Source organism: Phytophthora cinnamomi, assembly GCF_018691715.1.
Source record: "Phytophthora cinnamomi strain GKB4 chromosome Unknown Contig53, whole genome shotgun sequence".
Lineage (NCBI taxonomy): Eukaryota > Oomycota > Peronosporomycetes > Peronosporales > Peronosporaceae > Phytophthora > Phytophthora cinnamomi.
Genome location: NW_027150986.1, coordinates 2,704,142 through 2,727,821, shown reverse-complemented (window position 1 = coordinate 2,727,821; position 23,680 = coordinate 2,704,142). Strand labels below are relative to the sequence as shown.

The 23,680-nt window shown below is 53.6% G+C and overlaps 9 protein-coding genes across 9 annotated transcripts; 4 read left to right on the top strand and 5 right to left on the bottom strand.

The window, feature by feature from the left end:
* Nucleotides 1–857: 857 nt before the first annotated feature.
* IUM83_00799 (Serine/threonine exchanger SteT) lies at nt 858–2,989 on the bottom strand (the record flags this gene model as incomplete). The annotated part of the gene is made up of 8 exons (XM_067924600.1): nt 858–1,057; nt 1,130–1,323; nt 1,401–1,777; nt 1,857–2,254; nt 2,330–2,437; nt 2,508–2,547; nt 2,652–2,823; nt 2,919–2,989. 8 exons carry the CDS (start codon nt 2,987–2,989, stop codon nt 858–860), a joined length of 1,560 nt encoding a protein of 519 aa, XP_067788562.1.
* Nucleotides 2,990–3,339: 350 nt separating this feature from the next.
* On the bottom strand, nt 3,340–4,487 carry IUM83_00798 (Voltage-gated Ion Channel (VIC) Superfamily; the record flags this gene model as incomplete). Its single annotated transcript, XM_067924599.1, has 6 exons — nt 3,340–3,657; nt 3,745–3,830; nt 3,900–4,059; nt 4,123–4,231; nt 4,310–4,404; nt 4,476–4,487. 6 exons carry the CDS (start codon nt 4,485–4,487, stop codon nt 3,340–3,342), a joined length of 780 nt encoding a protein of 259 aa, XP_067789052.1.
* A 4,990-nt stretch (nt 4,488–9,477) lies between these two features.
* On the bottom strand, nt 9,478–11,424 carry IUM83_00797 (Calcineurin-like phosphoesterase; the record flags this gene model as incomplete). Its single annotated transcript, XM_067924598.1, has 2 exons — nt 9,478–10,795; nt 10,937–11,424. 2 exons carry the CDS (start codon nt 11,422–11,424, stop codon nt 9,478–9,480), a joined length of 1,806 nt encoding a protein of 601 aa, XP_067788567.1.
* A 1,378-nt stretch (nt 11,425–12,802) lies between these two features.
* IUM83_00796 (cysteine-tRNA ligase) lies at nt 12,803–14,959 on the top strand (the record flags this gene model as incomplete). The annotated part of the gene is made up of 2 exons (XM_067924597.1): nt 12,803–14,764; nt 14,846–14,959. The coding sequence occupies 2 exons, from the start codon at nt 12,803–12,805 to the stop codon at nt 14,957–14,959; spliced, it is 2,076 nt and encodes a 691-aa protein (XP_067788566.1).
* Nucleotides 14,960–16,532: 1,573 nt separating this feature from the next.
* On the bottom strand, nt 16,533–18,306 carry IUM83_00795 (Phosphoglycerate mutase; the record flags this gene model as incomplete). The annotated part of the gene is made up of 3 exons (XM_067924596.1): nt 16,533–17,400; nt 17,488–17,589; nt 17,678–18,306. The coding sequence occupies 3 exons, from the start codon at nt 18,304–18,306 to the stop codon at nt 16,533–16,535; spliced, it is 1,599 nt and encodes a 532-aa protein (XP_067788569.1).
* Nucleotides 17,957–18,331, top strand: IUM83_00794 (uncharacterized protein; the record flags this gene model as incomplete). Its single annotated transcript, XM_067924595.1, has 1 exon — nt 17,957–18,331. The coding sequence occupies one exon, from the start codon at nt 17,957–17,959 to the stop codon at nt 18,329–18,331; it is 375 nt and encodes a 124-aa protein (XP_067788568.1).
* Nucleotides 18,332–18,635: 304 nt separating this feature from the next.
* IUM83_00793 (IQ motif, EF-hand binding site) lies at nt 18,636–19,784 on the top strand (the record flags this gene model as incomplete). The annotated part of the gene is made up of 3 exons (XM_067924594.1): nt 18,636–18,695; nt 18,898–19,575; nt 19,728–19,784. 3 exons carry the CDS (start codon nt 18,636–18,638, stop codon nt 19,782–19,784), a joined length of 795 nt encoding a protein of 264 aa, XP_067789472.1.
* A 133-nt stretch (nt 19,785–19,917) lies between these two features.
* Nucleotides 19,918–20,779, bottom strand: IUM83_00792 (60S ribosomal protein L6; the record flags this gene model as incomplete). The annotated part of the gene is made up of 2 exons (XM_067924593.1): nt 19,918–20,073; nt 20,234–20,779. 2 exons carry the CDS (start codon nt 20,777–20,779, stop codon nt 19,918–19,920), a joined length of 702 nt encoding a protein of 233 aa, XP_067788563.1.
* A 1,678-nt stretch (nt 20,780–22,457) lies between these two features.
* On the top strand, nt 22,458–23,523 carry IUM83_00791 (Kinesin-like protein; the record flags this gene model as incomplete). The annotated part of the gene is made up of 6 exons (XM_067924592.1): nt 22,458–22,574; nt 22,659–22,740; nt 22,811–23,012; nt 23,078–23,131; nt 23,207–23,290; nt 23,421–23,523. The coding sequence occupies 6 exons, from the start codon at nt 22,458–22,460 to the stop codon at nt 23,521–23,523; spliced, it is 642 nt and encodes a 213-aa protein (XP_067788565.1).
* Nucleotides 23,524–23,680: the final 157 nt, after the last annotated feature.

Sequence of the window (23,680 nt, the reverse complement as noted above, 5' to 3'; positions counted from 1 at the left end):
CGCTGCGTTGCTTGAGCTTGACAGCCTTCCCGTGAGCGAGAGCATAATCTTGGACGGCATGTAGTGCATCCGTACCCGAGTCGAACGTCATATCGACGCTTCAAGTCTCGCCATCACTGGATTCGCCCTCGTCGCTAATATCACCCACGTCGACATTCATTGCTGTCCCTCAGTCGAAATATCCGCCACTGGCGACTTAGAAGCCGTGAATCGGACTCGACAAGACACACAGAACCCCACAGAACTCCGGATTTTGCCGGGTTTGGGTCAGAACCCGTCTTCGTGTCATCCGAGCCATTCGTCTGTCTTTGCATACACGTAGTGGCTTTGGTTTGCTCACTTTCATACACGTTGTGACACGAGCTACCTTTCATACAGTTACTGTCGATACTGACAAACCCAACATACACCTACTGACACAGCTTAACCGCTTTTGGCAAAACGTTTCAAATTCATACACCTTTTGACGTTTTCCCATTAAAAAAGAGAGGTGTGGTGATGTTATGGAAGAATATCATAACTTATCGGGTCGTACTTATAGTGATTTATTACAAACCTCCAGGTAATTGGTGCAACTCATCGGACCTCACATCAAATACTACTAGTAGTAGAGTGAGTCCAAGCCCGACGTCATATGCAGAGCACTGATTGGTCCGACCCTGCGGACGGATGGCACGGGCGAGCGCAGCGACTCCGCTGATTTGCCTGTTCATGCTAAAGTTTTCGATCGGAATTTCGTTTTGACTCAAAACTTTTGAGACATCATGTGTTTCAATCAGAAAGAGCGACTTTCCGGTTTTGCAAAAGACTTCTAATCACAATAAAATGCCCATGATCCAGCTGATAGCAATAGCTTGTCAGGACTCGGAGTTGGTGGCCAGCTGACGGAACTGCGCACGGGTGAACTTTCGCCAGCGAGCATACAGGAGGCCTGCTAGAGTCATGCCCACGACTAGCACTGCCGGGATAAGCGTGAAAAAGACGTCAACAGCGATGTAGACGAGCAGGCCAGTAGGAATCAAGAGGGCAAGGATCAGAACGGCGGTGTTTCCTGGGACTGTCAATCGTGCGACAACATAACGGTGAGCTGAGCTTGGTCTGCTACAATATCGCGCTTGGTTTGACGTACCTTTGAAAGGACGCTCGGTCTCAGGTTGCGAAAAGCGCAGCTTGATGAACGCAAGCAATATCAGCAACTGATAGAAGGCCGACAGAGCGTTAGTCATGCCTAGGATTTCATCGAACTCGAACTTGATGAGGACGAGGATAATCACAAGACTCGCAAAGACCGCGTTGTGGGGCGTGTTGAAGCGTTTGTTCCGCCTATAGGCAAGTCAAACGAAGTAGCAAGGCGTTAGTGATACGAATACACAGACAAACTGCCAAATCGAGTTGCTTACGCCTTGAGAAATGCTGGAGCGAGGCCACACTCCGCCATTCCCAGGATCTGAAATGAGTCACAGAAAAGCTCAGCGATATACATGCCGGCATTGCTGCAGAAGGTCGCAAGAACCACCCAGTTGGAGAGGAAGCCGCCACCGATATCTTCAGCAATGCCCGAAAAAGATCCTTCTTCCCACGTCGTCCAATGCGGCGAGTTGAACACCGTGGCGCCAAACAGTGGCGCCAAGTATGTGAGCGCCACCAGCAGCACGGAAATCAGTAGCGCACGTGGATACGTGTACCCCGGGTTGGCGACCTCGCCACCGAACACCGACATGCCGACGGCACCGTTGAAGTTCCAGAAGAGGGTGTTGATCAGCAGCGACCAATTGATCTGAACGAAGTCACATACCCGATGTCACCCAGTTAAATTCGTCAAACCACCGACGAGCGCCTCTAGTTAGCATACTTACGTCAATGCCGCCAGACATGCTGATAAAATCTCCATTTTCATCATACACGACGTCAGAACGGCGAACCTTGCCCACTGCACCCCAATCTTTCGCGCGAATCACTCCCCAGACAAATAGGACAGCGAATGGGATCATGACAAATATGGACATGACCGCCATTCCTCGACCCACGATGCGGATACCCAGTAGATTCGGCAGAGCCAAAACGAGCGCGATGGCTGCTTTGGTGAAATATTCTGCTACAGGCGAGTCGATGGATCCGTAAACATCGGTAAACGTGGCCACTGCCAGTGCAGGATAAATGGCATTGTCGATCACGCCCGAAACCCACGCCCAGTAGCCCGTCTGAAAAGCCCAGAAAGGTCCCAGAGCATTCAGCACCCAAACGGTGTACCCTCCTGAAGCATCAACAACAACATTGTGTTAATTATCCAGCCGCAATTAAAACCATTCGAGTGCATTGAACCACTTGCCATCCTGCGGGAACGTGGTGCTCAGCTCAGCAGTCACATAAGCGATCGGGATTCCGAAGATGAAGGGAAACAGCAGCAAAAAGATGAATCCGATCAGCGGGCCACCAGCTACAATAGCAATGGATCCACAAAACGGGGTTAATGGAGTCAACAGCAGTAGGCACGTTTGAAACCCCACCTGAAATGATGTACTCCGAGCCTATGGGTCCACCGCACACCTGTAAGCCATACGATACCGAATCGTGCGAAGACGTTTAGCAAATTCGCCACCCAAGTTGCACATGTCGCTCGATACATGTATTTTGTTGTTGAAATTACCCACAGCAAAGTAGCACAATCCGACGATGGACATGACTTTCAGTTGTCGTCGAGGGCCTTCCTTCACCGTCTCCAGCGTGGAAGCAGGACGCAGTACATTGGTGCCGTCGCCCTCCCCCAGCTCAGCCGCACTGAGAGAGCTGATGCCGCTCACGACCGACGGATCTCGCAATCTCCTGCCAACCACCACGTTACGCTCATTCAGACCTCTACACCCCACCACCCAACCCTTAATCAATGCCAGCTCTATCCCCCCTCTGTGCACACTCACTTTTCCAGACTGGGCGTCAGTTGCAGACGCTCGTAGCCGCCCCCGGCCTTGGGACTCAGCACCTTCTCCATCTCAGCCCGTGGAATACGCTGCGGGGGGACTCGTTCCAAGACGTGAGCGAGCGAGTTCTTTTTCTTGTCTGCGGTGGTCTCAGATCGACGGAGAGCTCCAAGACTTCAGACGGTGTACAAAGCCGAAAGAGCCAACACACTAGCGAACACTATGCCCTGCCCTGGTCAGTGGGCACTGCGGGGATGAAAGGCTGGCATGCATTCGGACCGATATGCGTCATGGAACGTCCACCACATCAAGCAGACCAACAGCCGTTTCTTTGTCTCGCCTCGCGAGACCAATCAGTGGTCGCAGATGACTTCAACTACCGGCATAGTGAAATTGAGATAAATGTCGGACACGGTTAAATTCAGCGTGCTTCCTCCTCTTCCTCGGCGTAGCTGTGCAGCCCGATGCTGTTCCTGCGCGTCGGCGGCACGTCGCGTTTCTGCTGCGAAGGCTTGGAGCCCAGGACGTCTTTTGTCAGCTCGGTGAACTTGTGCACGCACGCGCGGAGCTCGTCGCGGAAGATAAGCGAGCGCACGGCGTCATTCAGCAGGACGGAGGCGTGCAGATGCTTCACCTGGTACCGCTCGGGTTTGCGCATCTTGCCGCCTTTCATGAGCAGGCGCAACTTCTGGCTGACAGCGATGGTGCTAGGCAAGTCGGGTACAGGCGCCTCGTTGACCTATGGTGACCAATGTTTCGATGATCAGAAAAATGCACGACTAGCGAGAGGGTATCGACTGAAGCAATCGACCGCCAAAGTACGTACAATATCCAGCACGAACTTGCCAAGCTTGCGCACGACGTCGTTGAAGAAAACGCGGTTGCCATTGTAGACCGCGATGTCCAGAAATTCTATAAGCAAGCAGTTCCAAGTTAGCGTCGGCCATATCCTACGAGACAAATCGGTTATTTGCTGGATACCAATAAAGGTTGTGATCTCCTTCACCGATACTTCGTTGTTGTGGCAGCCATATCCAAGAGGTTCGTCCAGTTGCTGAATAAGCTTGGGAAGGAGGTGCCACTCGATCATACCTGTGGCTTCGGGGTCAAGTATCGACCAAGTCTCCACAAAGTTCTCGTACTGCAGCAGAATTCATACATGTGAGCACAATGCCGTGAAGTAATTCAGTCTTAAAGCACGTACATGTTGAGGAAGTAATACGCCGTTAGCTTGGTCTTTCTCGTTAGCGAAGCCCTCGAGGATGACAGCGATAAAAATGTTGAGTAGAATGTATGTGATCAACATCGTAAAGCTGCAGAGATAGAGGTATGCGATGGGAGAGCCGCAACCATCTAATGGTATACAACCCTCAAAATTTGCGAAACCACACATATCTGGGTTGTAATCTGGGTTGTCTACACAATCGACAGTCTCAGCAAGTTCGTGCATAAGGTCGTTCCACCTCTCGCCTGTCGCGCAGCGAAACTACAAACAATTACCATTATTTTCGGAATAATTGACAATTGACGATATTATGAGTGGCTGGCTATCCTTACCAGTGTGACCATGGCGACAGAGATACTTTGAAAGTTGGCAAACGGAGTGACTAGATTACCCAATTTGACTTTGGCGAAAAGTTGAACCCCCACAGCAGCATAAATGAAGAAAACTAGAAGCAGAAAGCCACCGATATTGATAAGAGATGGTAGCGTAAACAGCAGGGTATTGACAAGCTGTCGGAGGGATGGAGCCGTTTGAATAAGCCTAATGAGTCTCAAGACTCGAACACCGCGAATCATGGCAGCGCTGGATCCCACTGCGTCACCTCCACCCCACGTGTAGATCATACCGAAACATGAGCCAACAACCACAACAAAGTCGAAGATATTCCAAGATTCCTTCCAGTAATAGTGCCCCAGTCCTGTGATTTTGATCGCTGCCTCAAGCGCAAAAAGTAAAGTGAAGTATACATTAGCATACTCAATGATGCGGGAGTAGAGGTCCTCCTCGCCGAAGTATGTAAGGCCCATGAAAAAAGTGTTTAGCATGATAGCTCCCATGGTTACGGTCTCCAACATAGAGCTACGCGCCAAACGAAAACAATACAAACGAAAAGCTCCTCGTGGAGATCGTATTTTGCGCTTAGGTCGCAGCTTGAGTACCGCTTGGTTGATGAGCAACCATTCTCGCTGTGAGCATGATAGCCGCCGTGTGCCATCTAATGTCTCCTTCATACGATTGAAGTTTTCGATTACAACTCCGATGAAAAGCTGGATGAAGAAGAAAGAGCCGAGGAAGATAAACGCAATGAAGAATAACGTCCAGCTTTCGTGATAATTGACAATGGGCTGCATATCCACATTCGTAGCATCCACACCTGCAAGCATCACCGTGACCCAGCCCTCTGTGGTACTAATCTCGTAGAAAGTGAGAAGTGCATACAAAACATTGTCAAAACTCTGCGGGATAGTGCGTTCCCACGACGCGTTTAGATATCCACAGATCATTCGCGATGTAATTCCATCCACACCAAGGACATCTTCACTACTGGCCTCTGCCAAAAGGGAAGCACTAGCATATAATGCTGCTGCAGTCTCATTGAACCATAGCTTCTCGTCAGACGAGAGATTCTCCCAAGCTCGTGGGCTTGTGATTAACGCTTGTTGTGCGGCCGTGAGAGCATCGAAAGCATCACCAGAACAAGCAAATAATCGGCCTTTTAGGTTATTTACCGCAATGATGCTAAACATCAACAAAAGAAGTAGGCACACCATGCCGACATTCAGCATCTGCGGAAATGCGGATACCAGCGAGCTGACAACAAGCTTCAATCCAGGATTCCTATGGATCATGCGTAGCGGGCGCAAAGCACGAAACGTACGCAAGCTTGATATGAACTTTAGTTGCTGGGAGTTATTGTCACTCGTAAAAAGCTGGAGCCCCGGGATCGCGACGGCCGTGATAATAAAATCCATGACATTCCAGCCATTGCGCAGGTATGCGTTTGGGTGCAAGCAGAGTCCTTGTGCGATAATTTTAATAAAGACTTCAAGCACGAAGATTGCAGCAAATGCGGCGTCTACGTAGCCCACAACCACAACAAAGGTACTATCAGGTGCAGAAAGAGGATTGTCGAGTGCTACGCACACGGTGCTGGCAATCACGAATCCGAGGATGGCACTATCAAAGCGAGGATGCGAAACAATGTTCCACGCAAAGCGCCGAAGTGGGTTGTTTGGTCCGAAAATGTACAGGGAACGACCTTGGGGAGTTCTCGCTTTTAGCAACATATTTTCCACCGGCAGAAGGTTCAACTCTGTCTTCGACATACGCCGGCTATGATAGCTCGGAGCATTTCGGCCGTAGCTTTGGCCCAACCGCCCGGATACCTTAGTCAGCGATGATTGAGAGTCTCTGTAGGACTGCTGCAAGATCGATCCTGATGCACTTTCTTCCATTGCGGGGGTTATACGCCGACGAGTTCCCGGTCGAGTGTTATCTACTGGTAACAATGAGGCGGACCCAATCATAGGCGTGACACGTGATTTAGTGCGAAGCGCTTCCTTGGCCTCAATAATGTTTGCTTCTTGGGTAGCTTCTTCAGCATCCTCGAAATGACTCAGTAAGATCGCTAGAAACAAGTTCAGAACGATGAAATTTCCCAAAACCACGAGCGATATGAAGTAAATCAAGGCAGCGATGCCGGTTGTCCGCCACCCGTCGAATAGCACATTATTCCAGTTCTCACCCGTCAAGATCTGAAAAACAGTGACACCTGACCAAAGTAACGAGTCAAAGTTGGCACGAGGAACATATTCTGCGCCATTCATCTCTGCGGCAGGTGAGGTCAATGGTATCCCATTGGAGTCGAAGCGGAAGCGGTTGCCAAAAATTTGCATGCCCAATAGTGCGTACACATACATGAAGAGCAAAAGGAACACACTAAAATTGCCAACCTCGCTCACAGCGTTCGCAATCAAATGAATAAGCTTTTGCAAAGATGGCCAGGATCTGTTCAATGAGAAAAAAGTCAGATTGGTGTTTTTCGCATGGGAGCATTGAATGCACCAACACAATACCTTGCCAGCTTGAATAATCGGAAAATACGCATGGAACGCAAGCCCGCAAAAGATTGCGACTTGGCATGAGTTGAGCCTGACATAAACTGAGGTGGTGATACGATGGCCTCGACGATCCCCAGAATCACAACCAAAGCGTCAAAAAGGTTGTAGCGGTCTTCGGCCCATCGGCGAAAGCCCAAACCGAAAATTTTCAGCAGTGCTTCTAACAGGAAAATTTGAGTCAAGACGAAGTTGATTACATCGACAATTGAAGCTAGCTCTTCATTGACGGGATATTGATCAAGGGAGAGTAGCACGGTGTTGAGTAGGATAAGTGCTGTAACAGCGGCACTAAAAATCCAATGATCGAGTAAACGCCTGACAAATTCTCGAGCAGTACGCACTGAGGAAGCTTTCCCCTTAGTTACTGGAGATGGTGGCATTGACGCGGCAATTTCGCGCCGGAGTTTTCGCTCCTCAGCCTCAACCATCGATGCATCCGAGAAATTTTCCCAGATAACGGCAAGCGCTAGATTCAACATAAAGTATGAACTCACAAGCACGAAAGACACCAAATAAATTACCACGGAAGTAGTATATCCAGCGTCTTCAAGCATATACATAACATCAGTCCATCCCTCGCGAGGCATACAAATGAATAGCACCATAGCCGTTTGCCCAATGTGGTCGAAGCCAAGCAATCCAAAGTCCAGATTAGGATCGTACGTCGCTCCCAATTCTAACTTCGCGCGGATTTGGTTGTTTGGGTGGGTGAAGCGGAAGTTTCCATGGCGATCATAATCTGATCCGCAGGTCTGGCCGATGGGGCAGGTAATTTCATCAACCTCGTTAAGATTGCATAGTTCAGCAGAGTCTTCACTGGAAACAGGCCAAAAGCAGATCCGAGGTGTCTTCCATGGAGATGAATCATGGCTCCATGAGTCAGTTTCTGCTTCTAGCGGTAATGAATTTTCGTCAAGACACCTGAAAAGCTCGGGTATAGCGACAACTTTCTCCTGATAGGCTGGTAATTCTTTCAGCGAGAGCTTGGGGTCCAGTGCTAGTGGGTACGGCGACAGCCGACAGCGTGAGTGCATCGCCCCACTCCAAAGTTGAACACCGATAACGCCGTAAAAAAAAAAGAGGAACGAAAGAAAGGCTACGACCGTAAGAAGTTCTGGAATGGACTTGAGCAGTGCTGTCACAAGCTTTTTGATGCCAGGTACAGCGTTGAAAAACCTTAGTGGACGAAGAACGAGCAACGCTCGCATTCCAGCTGTAGCTGGAATACTTGGTAATGCCGCGATGAGCCCCACAACCACCACTGTGAAGTCGATCCAGTTCCAAGGGTCCATGAGGTACGCCCCACGATCACCAATCAGACCCATAGCAACGATTTTAAGTAAGCACTCGAATGCGAACAGTGCCGTAAAAATACTGTTGGAGTGATCTGCCACAGTATTTCGTAGTGATCCTTCACTTGCAGGATTCCCATCTGCATCAACATGACGAACGTCCACAATCGCAAGCATAACTGAGTTGGTAGCGATAAGCGATAAAACAATCTGGTCAAATAACTTCGAAGTGATAATCCAGACCACAAACTGCCGAAGCTTGTTGGCCTCGTCGAATACACCAAGAGAACACGGTGCAAACTACAGGCAAGATGATCAAGGAAAGTGCATAAGTATACTAAGTGTTCATGCTCAAAACATAACAAGAAATCAAGCAAGAAGTTCACGTACTAGGAAACGTTTGCCGTGAGCATAAAAGTTATAGCGCTCCAAGATGTCACTAGTTCCATCGTCATCCGCATAGCAGCCTGGGGAAGCATTAATTATGCTCTGCATAAACTCCGTCACGCCATACGGAGCGGGCATGGCTGAAAATCGACTGCTTAATATTCCGGCGGCACTTGATGCTCGAGCTGATGGCGGGCCTTCTTGCCGTCCTTTCAATGCTGCGACTGCTGTTGATTCGGACAGGGAGCTCCGAGGGCTGGTCGCTGTAGCCACCTTAGCATTGAGAGTGAGGTTTCGTCCCAGACTCCCACCGCGGGACAGTCTTCTGGACGTGGAAGAGCTAGTAACCGATCTGGGTTCGCTGGCAAGCTCAAGAACGCGACTACGCTCCACACTCAGGCGGAACGCGTTGAGCGCCAGGCTCGCAGCCGTGCCAGAGCTCGGCATGGTCTGGCGAGAGACACCAGACATCCTTACGTCAGCGCACAACCAGCTCACGAGTTTAGTGTCGCCGACGGCGCGACAAAGCCGACCGTTCAGTGGAGTAGTTTCAAGGCTAGGCAAATTTGAGCGTCCTGATGGCATAATGTCGTGACATTCGTGCTCGTGTTCACTTCGAACCGACAGTACGCGATCGACAAAACTAGTTATTTCGTGATGAATATATCGAAACTAAAGACTCGAAATCAGGGCTGATAAATTATGCTTTGCTTTGGTACAGCCTTTATCTACAGCTACGCGTAGTGTACATTACTCTATGATGCTGATCCGATCGGGGCGAAGCTTCCGTGTTGCTCTTGCACAAGCCACACGTCGTCGACGACCTGACCGTAGAGACCACGCGCGGCAGGGTTCTCCGGGTCAGCTTCTACTTGCTGCCAGTGCAGGTGCGTGGCATTCATGACTTGCATGCGGGAGTACCCGAAGATGGAGTTACGGAAGGCGTCCCAGACCTCGGCCGGTCTCTCGAAAGCCTTGCGCATAATCGACGTGAGGTACTGACCCGATGCACCGGTCAAGATGTGGGTGGTGGCGCGCATGTTGTGAGTGCGCTTCCATGTCTGCGACTTGTACACATCGAAGGCTCGTTCGTAGTTGTGCTGGTGGCCGCACAGGTACAGGTCGACACCATGCATGAAAAACTTGTCTTCGAGCTTGTCCCGTAGCATGGCAGCCTTGTCGCCGCAGTTGGTGTTATCGGAGGTGCAGTACATGGGGCGGTGTCCGATCACCACCAGCCACGGCGTTTTGTCGCGATTCGCATTGGCTTTGGCAAGATCCTGCTCCAACCAAGCTTCTTGTCGCGCAATGATATCCCCATCCACATCGAGCGTTTTTGAGAAGTAAATCTCTGTCGAAATGATTGTGAAATGCACAAGTCCCGCATCAAAGGAGTAAAACCAGTTGTTAGGCACTTCCTTCGGCTCCGCATCCTTTGAGCGCCCACCAACGTGGACCGTCTGCACGCCTTCGTTCTCGTTGCTTGGCATGAGTCGGAAGCGCTGCGAGTAGTGGCTAAACATGTTGTGCGTCTCGTGGTTGCCCGGACATACCATGAAGGGAACACTCGCAGCGATAGGCTCGATCTCCTGCATGAAGATGTCTCCAACGTGGCCATCAACCATGTTCAGATCGTATGCGTAGTCGCCAACTGACACCACACCATCCACGACTCCTTCTGCCACCTCAGATTGCATCATCGGCAAAGTGGCAGCGTTCTGGTAGCCAATGTCACCAGTAACCAGGAATCGCGTGGGCTTGGGCGTCTCTCCATTCATCACCGGTGCCGGTGCAGTCTTGGTAACGTACGGAATGGACCACGACGCGTAGTGCGCATTGCCCACAACATATGTGTACCTCGTGTCGGGTTTCAGCCCCTCCAGCCTCACCACGTGCAGCCAGCGCTTGGATTGCTTCTCGCCGTCGTCCTCAAACAACGTCGTGTTCGCCCATGCCGTCACGGGGGTCATGTTCGGACCTTCCACCTCGATATGAGCATGGTATCCGTCCACCAGTTGCAACTGAGCGTCTCCTTCTCCGCAGAACTCTTTGGTCATCCACTGCACTGCCAGACTGCCGGGGCTTGATCCGTATGCAGTGTGCACGTGCTTCGGACGGCACCGCTCGGCTTCGTCTCCTCGAAACGGCAGGTTGACGCCCAGTCGATGGACGGCTGACCAGCCGTGATACACGGAGCCGACGATGAACTCGAACCCAGCGCCGGGCTCCGCGCCCGACAGGTCGATGAAGGCCGTGTGGGTGGTGAACGTGGCCCCCTTGGTGGTGTACGTGATGGCCTCCTTCCGATCGAAGGGCTCCTCCGTCTCGCCAGTAACGCGCATCGTGTCGTTGTCCCCCAGTCGCCGGTAGCGCACCTCCACGTCGGCGGCCACGTCGTGGCACGAGCGCCACGGGTTGGCGAGCGCCGGGCTGCGGTCGTGCGCCTTCTGCAACTTCACCTTGCGGATGTACGTGCGCCGTGTGGCCCACTCCACCACGGCGCGCGTGCCCACGACGGACGAGCGGATGTCGTACGGAACGCAGTTCTCCACCTCGCGCTTCTCGAAATCGTCGGCGTCTTCGGGCTCCTGCTCGCGAGCAACGACGGCGGCTCGTGGCGGGGGCGGCGCCACGAAGGAAGATACGCTGGCGGCCAGCAGCAGCAGCAACAGCAGGACGAGCGGGGTGCGGGTGTGCGTCATGGCCGGCGGATTCGAGACTGCTGGCGGTGGACGCCGCCAGTTGCAGTGTGTCGCTCGACCGTTGCAATTTACCACATGGCTCCACACGATGGAGAGATGCGGCTGTCTTGATGTTCGTATGGGCGGGAATCTGCTGCTTCGACGGGATACTTGCGATTTTTGTGGACTGAATATCCTCGCTTTACGGGCATATAATTCATGGTGGTCATGGAAGTTGACTTCAGTTGTAATTCCAGATGAGGGAATCATCCTCGATATACGAACAGGGAGTGTGAGGTTCACCACAGCCGCGTGCGAAAAATGTGAGACGCTATTGCTCCGAGGTGAACCTTCATTGCGGACTATGAGGGTATTGTCATTGGAGACGAGCAGGGCATTGTCGCTCTCAGCTGCGCTGGCTTCGCCTTCTTTTATCGCGCAAACATCAGCGGTTTCGCCAATGAGACTACGCGAAAGTTCGACGCAGTTGCAAGCGGGTCCTCTGCCAGAACGACGGGCTCCGAGAAGTTGAGATGAGAACAATTCACTGGTACCAATACAATGTTGCTGCGCTTTGGCTGGGAGATCATTTTTTACAAGATTTTTTGCTTGGAGGATACCGTATGATCTGTGAGGTTAGCCTCAGACAAACTACTCTTTTGATATCGTAAACTGTCGTGTTATTAAAACTAGGGGCGATGTTTGGTCTGGGAGGCTTCCATTGTGCAGGTTGTGGAGCAGGCTAGAGCTATACAAAATGAAATTTGCTCGTGGGATGCATTTCAAACTCTGATGCAGCACCTCAATACAAAATACCGCCAAGCTTCTCGCTCTAGCAGCGGTGGTGGTGGGGGGGGGGGTCACAGATGGGCCCAACTGGCTGGAAAATGGGAATCGTGGGCGAGTTACATGTATTGCGATGAAAGAACTCTATCTAATGGAACGACGCACACTGGATTTCCTACAATACTTCACGCCAACGAAAGAGAAACTGGCAGCAACAGACAGGATATTGTATTTGGTACGATACTGTATAACTATAATTTTCCTACAGAGTAGTTTTATTTGGACCAGGTATTCAATTTGGAAAAGTTTTTTTTTTCCGGCATTATCCGTTACACGATGATGAACATCGTGTACGCCGACGGGATAATTTTGCAGCTGTAGCAGCTCGGCAAAGCGAGTCGCCAAGAAACAACGAACACATGAAGTGTATCCCAGACTGGGATTCCAAGTTGTGCCTATGTACCACTAAAACGGTACCCGTTTTCAGCCAATCCTGTCGCAGCCAACTTCCACCCAATCGCCGCGCGCCAAACGTGATCGTTGTCAAACGGCGATAGAAACGTAGCCCGGACTCCATTCAATCCATCGCTCCCACCACGCCCAAGCGCTCGCCATGACGGACGCCACGCCCGAGGCCGCCCCCGCCGCCGCCGTGAAGCAGCCCACGTGGTACCCGCCTCGCCCCATCGAGGGCCTGACGGAGTACTGGGACACGCACTACCCGCTGCGCCTGTACAACAGCATGACGCGCACCAAGAACGCCTTCGTGCCCATGCAGGGCAAGCGCGTGCTCTGGTACATGTGCGGCCCCACGGTGTACGACCAGACGCACCTGGGCCACGGACGCACCTACACGTGCTTCGACTACGTGCGCCGCATCTTGGAGGACTACTTCGGTCTGGAGGTGGAGCTCGTCATGAACATCACGGACATCGACGACAAGATCATCCTGCGCGCGGCCGAGACTGGGTGGCTCGAGGCCAACCCCGGCCAGGAGCTGCCCAAGGACAAGGACGAGAAGGCCAAGCTCGTGATGGCCTGGGCCGCCCAGCAGCCCGCCGAGGACAACATGCGCCGCACGCGCGAGCTGTCCAAGTTCTGGGAGAAGTCCTTCCTGGACGACATGGCGTCGCTCAACATCAAGACCCCCACGGTCATCACGCGCGTGAGCGAGTACGTGCCCGAGGTCGTGGAGTTCGTGGAGGGCATCATCAACAACGGCTTCGCCTACGAGAGCAACGGCTCCGTGTACTTCGACACGGCCGCGTTCGGCCGCTCCAAGGGTAAGGCGTACGGCAAGCTGCTGCCTGAGAACGTCGGCCAGTCCGAGCTGCTCGCCGAGGGAGAGGGTGCGCTGTCTGCCGGACAGTCGGACAAGCGCAACGCCAGCGACTTCGCGCTCTGGAAGAAGTCCAAGAGCGGAGAGCCCTTCTGGCCCTCGCCCTGGGGCGAGGGTCGTCCGGGTTGGCACATTGAGTGCTCGGCCATGGCCAGCGACGCGCTCAAGCACCTTGCCGGCGGCAAGATCGACGTGCACTCTGGTGGCATTGACCTGCGCTTCCCGCACCACGACAACGAGATCGCGCAGTCCGAGGCGTACTTTGACTTCTCGCAGTGGGTCAACTACTTCGTGCACACGGGCCACTTGAACATTGAGGGCTTGAAGATGTCCAAGAGTCTGAAGAACTTTGTCAAAATCCAGGAGGCGCTCATGGACAACTCGCCGCGCCAGCTGCGCTTCCTGTTCCTGCTGCACAAGTACAACGTGCCCATGGACTACAACGACAACTCGATGGACGAGGCTGTAGGCGTCGACCGTTTCTTCACGGAGTTCTTTGCTAACGTCAAGGCGCGCCTCCGTGAGCTTGGCGTTGAGAAGACGCAGAAGTGGACCCCCGTGGAGAAGGCGCTGCACGGAGCTCTGCTGGACTGCAAGGAGAAGGTGTTCCGTGCGCTGAGCGACGACATTAACACGCCACTGGCACTGCTGCACCTGCAGCAACTGGCCAAGGAGGTCAACCGCTACATGGCGAGAGACATGGAGAAGCAGGCTTCTATGCTGATCCGTGCCGCCGCGGAGTACATTACTCGCATTCTGTCTGTGTTTGGACTTGTTACGTCGGCTACGGACATTGGCTTCCCTTTGAGCTCGGGCTCTACCGGTGGCGCTGACCAAGAGACTGTGCTCACGCCCGTGCTGGACATCTTTGCGCAGTTCCGTGACGAGATCCGCGAGGCCGCACGCTCTGCAGCTGCTGATGGTGGCGACGCGAAGGCCCTGGCTAGTGCCGTATTGCGGCTGTGCGATGTGGTCCGTGACGAGAAGCTTCCTTATGCAGGTGTGCGTCTGGAGGACCGCTCTGCCGGGGCCGCTGTCTGGAAACTGGCGAACAAGGACGAGCTGATTGAAGAAATCGAAAAGAAAAAGCAGGAGAAGCTCAGGAAGGAGGAGCAGAAGCGCCTGCGGTTGGAGGAAGAGGCTCGCAAGCAGGCGGAACTGGCTGAAAAGGCCAAAATTCCGCCCAGTGAAATGTTCCTGGGAATGAAGGACAAGTACTCGAAGTTTGATGACAACGTACGTGACGGCATGCTGATTTGATCGCTCTCAAATACGTCGAGTATTTACTAACCTATGTTCCATGTGTTTGCCATGCAGGGCCTGCCAACGCACGATGCGGCTGGCGAGCCGCTGAGCAAGGGCCAGACGAAAAAGCTGGCTAAGGAACAAGCCAAGCAGAAAGCGCTGTACGAGAAGCACAACACCAACTAGATATAGCAAAAACGGTGTTTGATCTTGGTGTAGCGGCTTGGATGGCTACTTTGTGTTACAGCTGTAGTGGTAAGCACGTTGGCACGATTGACTCGCTTGGTTTCTCATCTTTCCGTGGCGATTTGAAAGCTTAAACACCACGCAAAATGTATCTTCGCGACGAATCTTAAAGGAAAGCCTGGAGTGAATCTTTTCCACGGTATTGATCTGGATAAGGAAGGAATTGTTCCTGCGATCGATGCGGACAGGGGCTGCAGCTCCAACTTACTTCAGTAAAAGTGTGCCGTGCGCATTGCAAATTAGGCGCAGTTGTCCACTTCAGCTCGTGCAACAAAGCTAAAATCGTGTAGTAGATCTTGGTAGTATGATATTCGGTTATCCGGAATGTGCATATGTGCAGGCACTTGACGTGATCTGGCAGAAACTGACTGTTGTTGAACGGCAGTCCTGAAGGTAAGGTTCCCAAATGGATGTCTACCATTCCCACCATCAAGAGCATCGGGCAATTTCCTTTCCATCGCCAATTGGGTGAGAAGAGGGCAGTTCATCGCCACTGCTTCTAAAAAGTACTTTCAGCACCGCAGACAAATCCAATCGCCTCAATTCTGGGAGGTAGAAAAAGATATCGTCCCAGTTGATCAGCAACTTTGGCTGCGAAAGAGCCACTACGGCTACAGCGTCGCCAACATGAAGGCGGACATCGTGGCATCTCGACCGCGTTGCTTCAGTTTCTCTCATATCCGCTGCAGATCAGTTGAGGTCGAGGAGATCGATGTCAGAGTAAGTGTGGTTCGTTGGAACTCCTCGACAACTCGATTTGCAAAAGACGCCGCCGCTCGACTCGCACCATCCAATATTTTGAGTTTAGTGAACGTGCTTTTGGTACGATGTCTTCGCTGTAGTCGGGCATCACGAAGGCGATGATGCTTGCGCAGATTGGCATTGGTAGGTCTGTGAGCTTCTTCATCTTGTTAGATGAAGTACACACAGGAAATGCTCAAAATTGGCTTCGTCTGTTTCCTTCAAATTACTGGTGTTGACAACTTCACCTTTAGTGAACCAGTATATCCTTGTTGCGCCCGACGCCCGCCTCAAGCAAGTTGCCGTGCGTGCCAAAGGAAGTGGTATTTTCTTGATACATCACGAAACCATCGATCTGCAGCTGCCTGTCACCACAGCCGCGAACATCACAGCCAGCGGCCGTTTGGGTGGTTGAGATTGTCTCGCGTACTTCTCGCCACGGATAGTGATGCAGGAGGTGCTACATGGATTGTTTTTAGTTGGCAGCTGAGGCTAGAATCCGCCGGTGCAGTTTGACATGCTTCAAATTTCTCCTGGCAAACAACTTCAACTTGACCATTTGATATTGAAAGCCTAGAGGGGTATATTTTCCCGGTCCACCTCGGCGTATGTACAAAATGCTGAGGCCCTTCCGTTGAGTGCCCGACTAGATAAGTGGGGATGGTTTATATGCAACACGTGCAATGTAGTTTGTACTTCCGAGGCGTTGTCCAAGTTAGCTTCAATCCTCGTCGTCTCGACCGCGTCGTTGCACAGCGAGGCGGACGGTGGTTTATTGCACATTGGTGACATCCTCCACGGAGTCCTCCTCGATTTCGAGCGGAATCAGCTTGATGTCGCAGCCGTCCCGGTGCGGGCTCAGCTCGATGACCGTGTCCTCGTAGGACTGCAGGTGCGGCACTTTGGCGGCCTCACAGCCAGCGAAGTAGCCCATGAGGCAGCGTAGGATGGACTCGCTGCAGATCACCAGCACGTCACGCTTCTTGCGCTCAAACTCCACGATCAGCGAGCGCAAGCGCGAGATCACATCCACGTAGCTCTCGCCGCCCACACCGGGGTAGCGGTAGCGCAGCTTGTCCTGCAGCCGCGCCGCGTAGTGCTTCGGGTAAAAGCGCTCGATCTCCTCGTACGTGAGGCCCTCGAAGTCGCCGCCGCCAAGCTCGTTGAGCAGCGTGGTGGTCACGTAGCGCTTCAAGTTGCGGGTGGGGAGGTAGCTTGCCGTTTCTCTCGCGCGCTTCATGGGGCTCGTCCATACCTCCATGGGGCGCTCGAGCTGCAGCTTCTCAACAAACCGCGCGATAGCACGCGCGACCCGGTGGCCCTCCGGTGCCAGCTCGGTGTCGAGGCCCAGGACGCCCTTGCAGCTCGTGATGCTCGGACCGGGGCGCACCAGCCAGATCCGGCGCGGGCAGAGGTGAATGTTCTGCAGGAGCGACACGATGTGGCTCTGCAGGAAGCCCTGGCAGTACCGCGCCTGAATCTTCTCGCCAGCGTTGTACACCTTCACATAGCACGCGTTACCGCCATCCTCGGTGTCCTCCACGGTCTCGTAGACCTTCTGGTACTCCTGGACGCGCTGCCGGAAGTCTGCCAGCGCCGCCTCAGGATCCTTGTCCTTGTAGTCCGCATTCGACAGCTTCCTGCAAGCAGCAACGCAACACAGCACAACGCAGCGCGTCAGTATACCATCCCGTCAATTGCTCCATCCTGCGCGATTTGCAACTCACCGACGGTAGTTGGCCTCGAGCAGCTCCTCGTTGTCGCAAATGCTCTCCACGAACATGACGCGGACGTTGCGATGAGAGCTCACCTTCTCCAGAATGTGTTGTCTGCAAAAACACCCCGTCCAACACAAAAAGCACGTTAGCCTCGACACCATCCCCCCATCCTCTTGAAACATAATCCCGCGCACAGTACCTGCGCAACTTGGTGGTGTTGGTCGCGTCGAACACCGCGACGTGGCCCTGGGTCTCGAGCCACTCGAGCAGGTCGTCCAGCGCATCCATGGCCATCTCCTCGCGCAGCCGCGTGGCGTCCGAGTTGTCGGCGCTGAAGAACTTGGCGTCCTCGCCGGCCTTGCCCAGCTTGCGGCGCAGGTTGCCCACGTTGAACATGCGCGTGGGGAAGCCCAGCCACTCGATGTAGCGCAGCGTCTTGTGCACCACGAAGCTCTTGCCGCGCGCGGGCAGCCCCACCATGACGAGCACGAGCTTCTTCTGCGAGGACATGAGGCCGTCCGTGCTGCCGGAGCCGTCCGCGCTCTCCTCGCTGCTGCTGTCGCTGTCCACGGACACGGCGGCGCCCGCCGCCTTCTTCCACATCCACTGGGACTTGCGGTCGTCGCCCAGGCTGTTGAGGCGCTTGAGCCGCTGGTTGGCGAAGCGCCGGTGCATGGTCTTGAACACCAGCAGGCGCTTGCGGCCGTCGCGCACGGCGTCCTGCAGCGTCTCGCGGTACAGCACCACCTGCAGCGCCAGCGCCAGGGCCAGCGCCACGGACCAGCCGGCGCCGCCGGGGCTCGGCAGGCTCGGCAGATTCAGCTTCATCTGCGTGTGCTCTCGGGTACTGTAAGTACTTGGGCTATTCCTTATCGAATTGTGTCGGTCCGACTTCCGACTGTGTGTTTGGCTTCGCGTCGTCGTGGGCGCTCAGCGCGTCTTTGCCAAATGATGGGGCGCGGTTGGAAACGCTCCAAATAGATGGCTACCGTCGCGCGTCAGATTAGTGCATGCGTGAACTGCGGAGTGTCGCAGCCGGGGCTGGTTTAACGTGATATTTTTGCGTTGTCTGCTGACGCGCGAGCGGTCTCCTTGAAGCGCAGAGGCATAATCGCCACGGCTGACGCACGCGGGGGACTGGAGACACTCCCTTCCAAATGCATAAGCAGCAGCGCCAGCGGCTTCAGGCTCGCGACGCGGCTGCGAGCAGCATCCAGGTGAATTGCATTTTTTATTTTTTTTTATCGCCGAAAATAGTTTTTTTTTTCGTCTTCGTCTTCGTCGTCTTCTTCTTGGATTGTAGCTATGTGTCGACGGACGTGTCGGCGTCGCTGGCTCCACTATTGTCGACGACCGGTTAACTGACACGTACGTGGCTCCCTGTTTGTTACCTATGCAACGCCGCGGCAACGGCTGCAGCGCGCCTTCCGCGGCTGGCGGACGCGTCGCCGCGTCGTGCTCCAAGTGCGCGACGACATGGAGCTGCTGGTCGCCGACATCCGGCGCCAACTGGACGGCGCGTGGGCGCTGCTCGGACCCTCGTCCTTCTCGATGGACTGGGGCGATGACGGCGCGCTGCGCCTGCCGCGCATGGAGGACTCGCTCTTCGGCGTCTCAGTGCACTTCCCACCCGAGCACGAGGAGCAGGAGGAGGAGCAGGAGGAGGCGGAAGATTCCTGCTCGGGGAGTGTAGACGAGGAAGTTAAAAGCTCGCGCGAGCAACAAGCAGCGATTGGTCCGCCGTCGCAGCCGATTGCGCCACTTGAAGCCGCGCTCGAGGACGAAGTCGTTGGCGCACAGGCTCGCAAGCGCGAGTCCGAGGGCGACGCATTGCACGGGATCAGCTCGAAGAGCGACGCGGGTGACGATGGCGCGTCGGCTGTAGAGATACGCGCGCTCCAAGCAGAAACGTCAGCGTGCGAGGTGCTCGAGCTGGAGTGCCAAGTGGAAGACATGGACGGAGCGCCGCTGCAGCGCGGCCAGGATGGGGACGCGCCGCAGCTGGCTAGCGTTCAGGGGATCCTCGCGACACACTCACGGGAAGAGATCTTACTGGAGCTCCAGTGGGCTCGGCAGGCGCTCCGCGACCGGCGAAAGGTACGTGTCCTGCTTCTGCCTTGTCGGCCACGCATCGTGATGATGTGTGGGCAATTCGTGCCCTTTGCTGTGCAAAGCGTCGTCAATGGCTCGTCGAGTACTTGCGGGGTACGTGGCCTGATCGCTTGTCTACCTCGTTGTGTCCCCTGCAGTACCTGCGATCCAAGAAGCGTATCGAGCAGGGGCCCGAACCACTGGCGTGTGCATGATTCTCAAGCGTGTCGATATGAATACGTCTTCGGGTCCGTTATATTTTACGTCATGCCAACGCCATACCATCAAGCGGATCAACCTGTCTCCTATCTGAACCATCGCGTCGTGCACTGGAACTCGTAGACAAGCTTAGAAGCGCATGTCGTGAACGCGGTCGTTCTTGGTCAGCGTGAACTTGGCGTTCAGGTACGCGCGCAGATACGGCTCGTTCGCCAGCTTCTGCATGAGCAGCGCGTCCACCGTCTTTTGATCCTTCTTGCGCTGCTCCGCGATCACGGGCGCCGTCTGCATTGCACACCAAGCCACCGTCAGTTCAACAGGTGGAGGAACTTATTGCGATCCCAAGCGCATCTTTGCAAACCCCCACAGCCACACTCCATCGGCTCTCACAGGGACCACACAACACACAGGATTCATCCACACAGGCATCAAAGCGTCAACGTACCGCCGTCTGCTGCGCCGCGAAGAAGCGGTCCTCCTTGCTGGTCTTCTTGGCCGGCTTGTCCTTGGTGAAGTACTCGTCGTCGATCTCAGGCAGCTGCACGTCCGTCAGGTCCATCCGCGTGGACGTGGCGATGACGAAAGCCTGGTTCACGCGACGCAGCGGCACGCCGTTCACCTTGTACGGGCCCGTGATCAGCAGCGTGCCTGACGGCAGCTGCTTGAGGAACACCACGCGCTTACCGCGGAAGCGGCCGGACAGCAGAATGAGCACCGTGCCGGGCGTGATGGACTTGCGCAGCTTGGCGGTCTTGACGCTGTTCCGCTTGGTCTTGGCGGACGGCAGCGGCTTGGGGATGTAGTCGGCCGGGTACCACTTCTTGGTGGAGTGCGCGGGCTGGGCGGGGGCCTTCTGGGCCTTGGCCTGGTTGGCGGTGGCGCTGTGGGCGAACACGCGGCCGTTGGTCTTGGCCAGGCCGTTGGCGGAGATGGCGTTGATGCCGCGAGCCAGCTCGACGTTGGCGCGCTTCTTGGGCTCCTGGACTCCCATTTTGAATGAAGTATTACACTGGGAAATGCGGCGAGAAAAGAGGGGTATTGGGCGTGGTTAGGTGCGCAAGGACTTGCAGATGCATGATGACGGGGATGTAGCGGTCGATAGCTGGCACTCTCTCCGCTACAGACGCATAATGGCGACGGCTTCGGCCGGCTTACCTCGCTGCCTTGGTGCTGCTCTTGCTGAATGGAGACCGTGAAAAAGGGAGAATTATTTTGGCCAATTAGACGGTCTACATGATTTTCGATATTGTGATTGGCTAAAACAAGGTCAACTTGAATTGGGGCATTTGATACGAAATACCAGCGCTGGAGAATAAACTGAATCAAGACATCCCAGACTTTGCGGGCGGAGGTTTCACAACAATTTGAGAGCTACGACTCGGTTGTCGTTCGGAACGACTGATTGGGTTGAAAGGTTAACTCTTACTCTAAGGAATCGGCAATCGTGATTCTCTTTGCTACCATTCTTGCATGCTACGTTTTACCCTGTTTTGTTATTCAATTTCGGTTTGTTTTTCGCTGACTGCCACGTATCTTCCGGTAGCTCTTGGCTGGATGTATGAATAGACGTTGCGGTTGCGATACTTTCCTAAATATACGAATTGATGACCTCTGTCATCGCGGTTCCCGCTCCCACTCTAGCTGCCCTTTAGCCCGACAACATGGAGAAAGAGGAGAAAATCCGCGTTGTAGTTCGAGCTCGACCGTGCGTTGCTTCCAACGTCCGCAAAGGTAGCGCTAGCAGCAGTGAGGAATCCGCAAACGAGCAAGAATGTGTAGCAACCAGCCCGGAAAACCCGGGGGAAGTCTACGTGTACAGCGACGCTAATCGTACACGAGCAGCCACATTCCGATGCGAGACATTCTTGCCCTCAAATTCGTCGCAAGAGGATGTTTTTGACCAGGTGCGAGCGAAAGAGCTCGTCGAAGCTGCATTGGACGGCTATCCTGTCACCATTTTTGCCTACGGGCAGACTGGGGCTGGCAAGTCCTTCACAATTTTCGGAAAAGAAGACGGAGCTACCGAGCGTAGAATGGCTTTACATGAGCAGGATGGTCTTCTGCCGCGAACGGCTCAAGAGCTCATGAATGCAATATCTGCTCGAAAGGGTGAAGTCGAATACACACTTCGTGTGACGTGCGTCGAAATTTACAACGAGCAGGTGCGTGATGTTTTTGATCCGCGAAAAGAGACTTTAGCTGTGCGATCGTCAAAGACACACGGATTCTTCTTGGAGAATGCTACGGTGGTGGAATGCGTAACAGCCCGAGAGATTGTAAGAGTCGTGAAAGCGGCCGCAACACACCGCGCCAAGTCTAGCCACCTGCTGAACGAACACTCGAATCGAAGTCATTGTCTTGTCACAATATACATCGACGCTACTCCGCTAAGGTCTGACTCACCCGACTCTATTGGCGGGAAGCGCTATGGAAAAATTACGATTGTCGATCTGGCTGGTAGCGAGCGTGTGTCAGACTCTGGCGCAGTCGGAACACAACTTCGCGAAACGTGTCATATTAATCGAAGCCTTCACTGCCTCAGTCAGGTCATTCAAGCAATGAACGCACCCAAGTGTAGCAGAACGGGGAAGAGCAAGTTCGTTCCATATCGGGACTCCAAACTAACAATGCTACTGCTGGACAGCCTCGGAGGGAACTGTAAAACAGTGATGATTGCGTGTGTGAACGCGTCGCCCCAGTTTGCGGTGGAGTCTACCCGTACTCTTGAGTTTGCCATGGGTGTTGCTAAGATTAAGAACCGCCCGACTGCTTTGCTCACTCCTCACGTACGGAACACGCTCGTTTTCTACATGTTCAGGGGGTCTAATATATTAACATATCTACATGACCTATACTTTTGTTTTCAATAGGAAAAGCTGATCAAGGATCTGAAGGAACAGATTCGTCAGCTAAAAATCGAGAACATGATGCTGCGAGCCCGAACACCAGGATGTACGATTAATTCAAAGCACGCACATGTGGCTTTGTCGCCTGTACTGATTGTTGTACATTCTCACTTCAGATTTCTTAGAGCACCCAAACCACGAGGTGGATCCTTCTGTAATGCTCAGTGATCGAAGGGATGAGAATATTGATCATAGTATTCGGCAACAACATCACACCAACATCGGATTTTTACACCCACCTGAAGATGCTGTCTCAGGGCCACAGCAAAACGATCCTAATGTCCGCAAGAAGATCGTTCAGATAGAGCTTCAAACACTGTAAGTTAGATTTTTATAATTGTGAAATAGGGTATCACGTAAGTCTGACCCTTGCTGCTGCGCAGAAAGCAAAAACCTCAACTTCGCCGCCGATCCAAGTCACCAAAGAAGAAGAGAATGTAAGCGCGCATACCGTTTATTTTGAACCTCCATGATAGATGTCCTCACACTCAACGCTGGCTTTTACGAAATAGACTTAAACGGATGCCGGCATCGCTCATCAGCAAGCACTCGTTGCCTCCTGTTGCCAAGCGCACGCCTCCACAACGATCTTTGCAGTACATCGTTTCACACCCCGAGCCTTCCTATTCCAACCAAACTACAAACCACCTCGTGCTTCCCCGCACTGACTCGCCACCCCCACCATACGATGACTTGTTTGGTATCGAAACTGTCCCCTGCGCACAGAATCAACCTCCAGTTAATCGCACAGATTCGCATCTACCTCCAACTAGACCACTTCAAGCACCTGTACAACCCAACCATCCTCAACAACTCGACATGCCAGTAAAGGCGCTTTCGCCGGAAGAGCAGCTACAGCAATTGCTGCAGCAAATGCTACCTTAATCACAACCACCCGCACCCCGCACGCCAGGACTACCAGATCATCGCTCCAAGGTACCGCAGACCCGGCCCAAGCCCTCAAAAACCCCAACTTACGCGTCAGC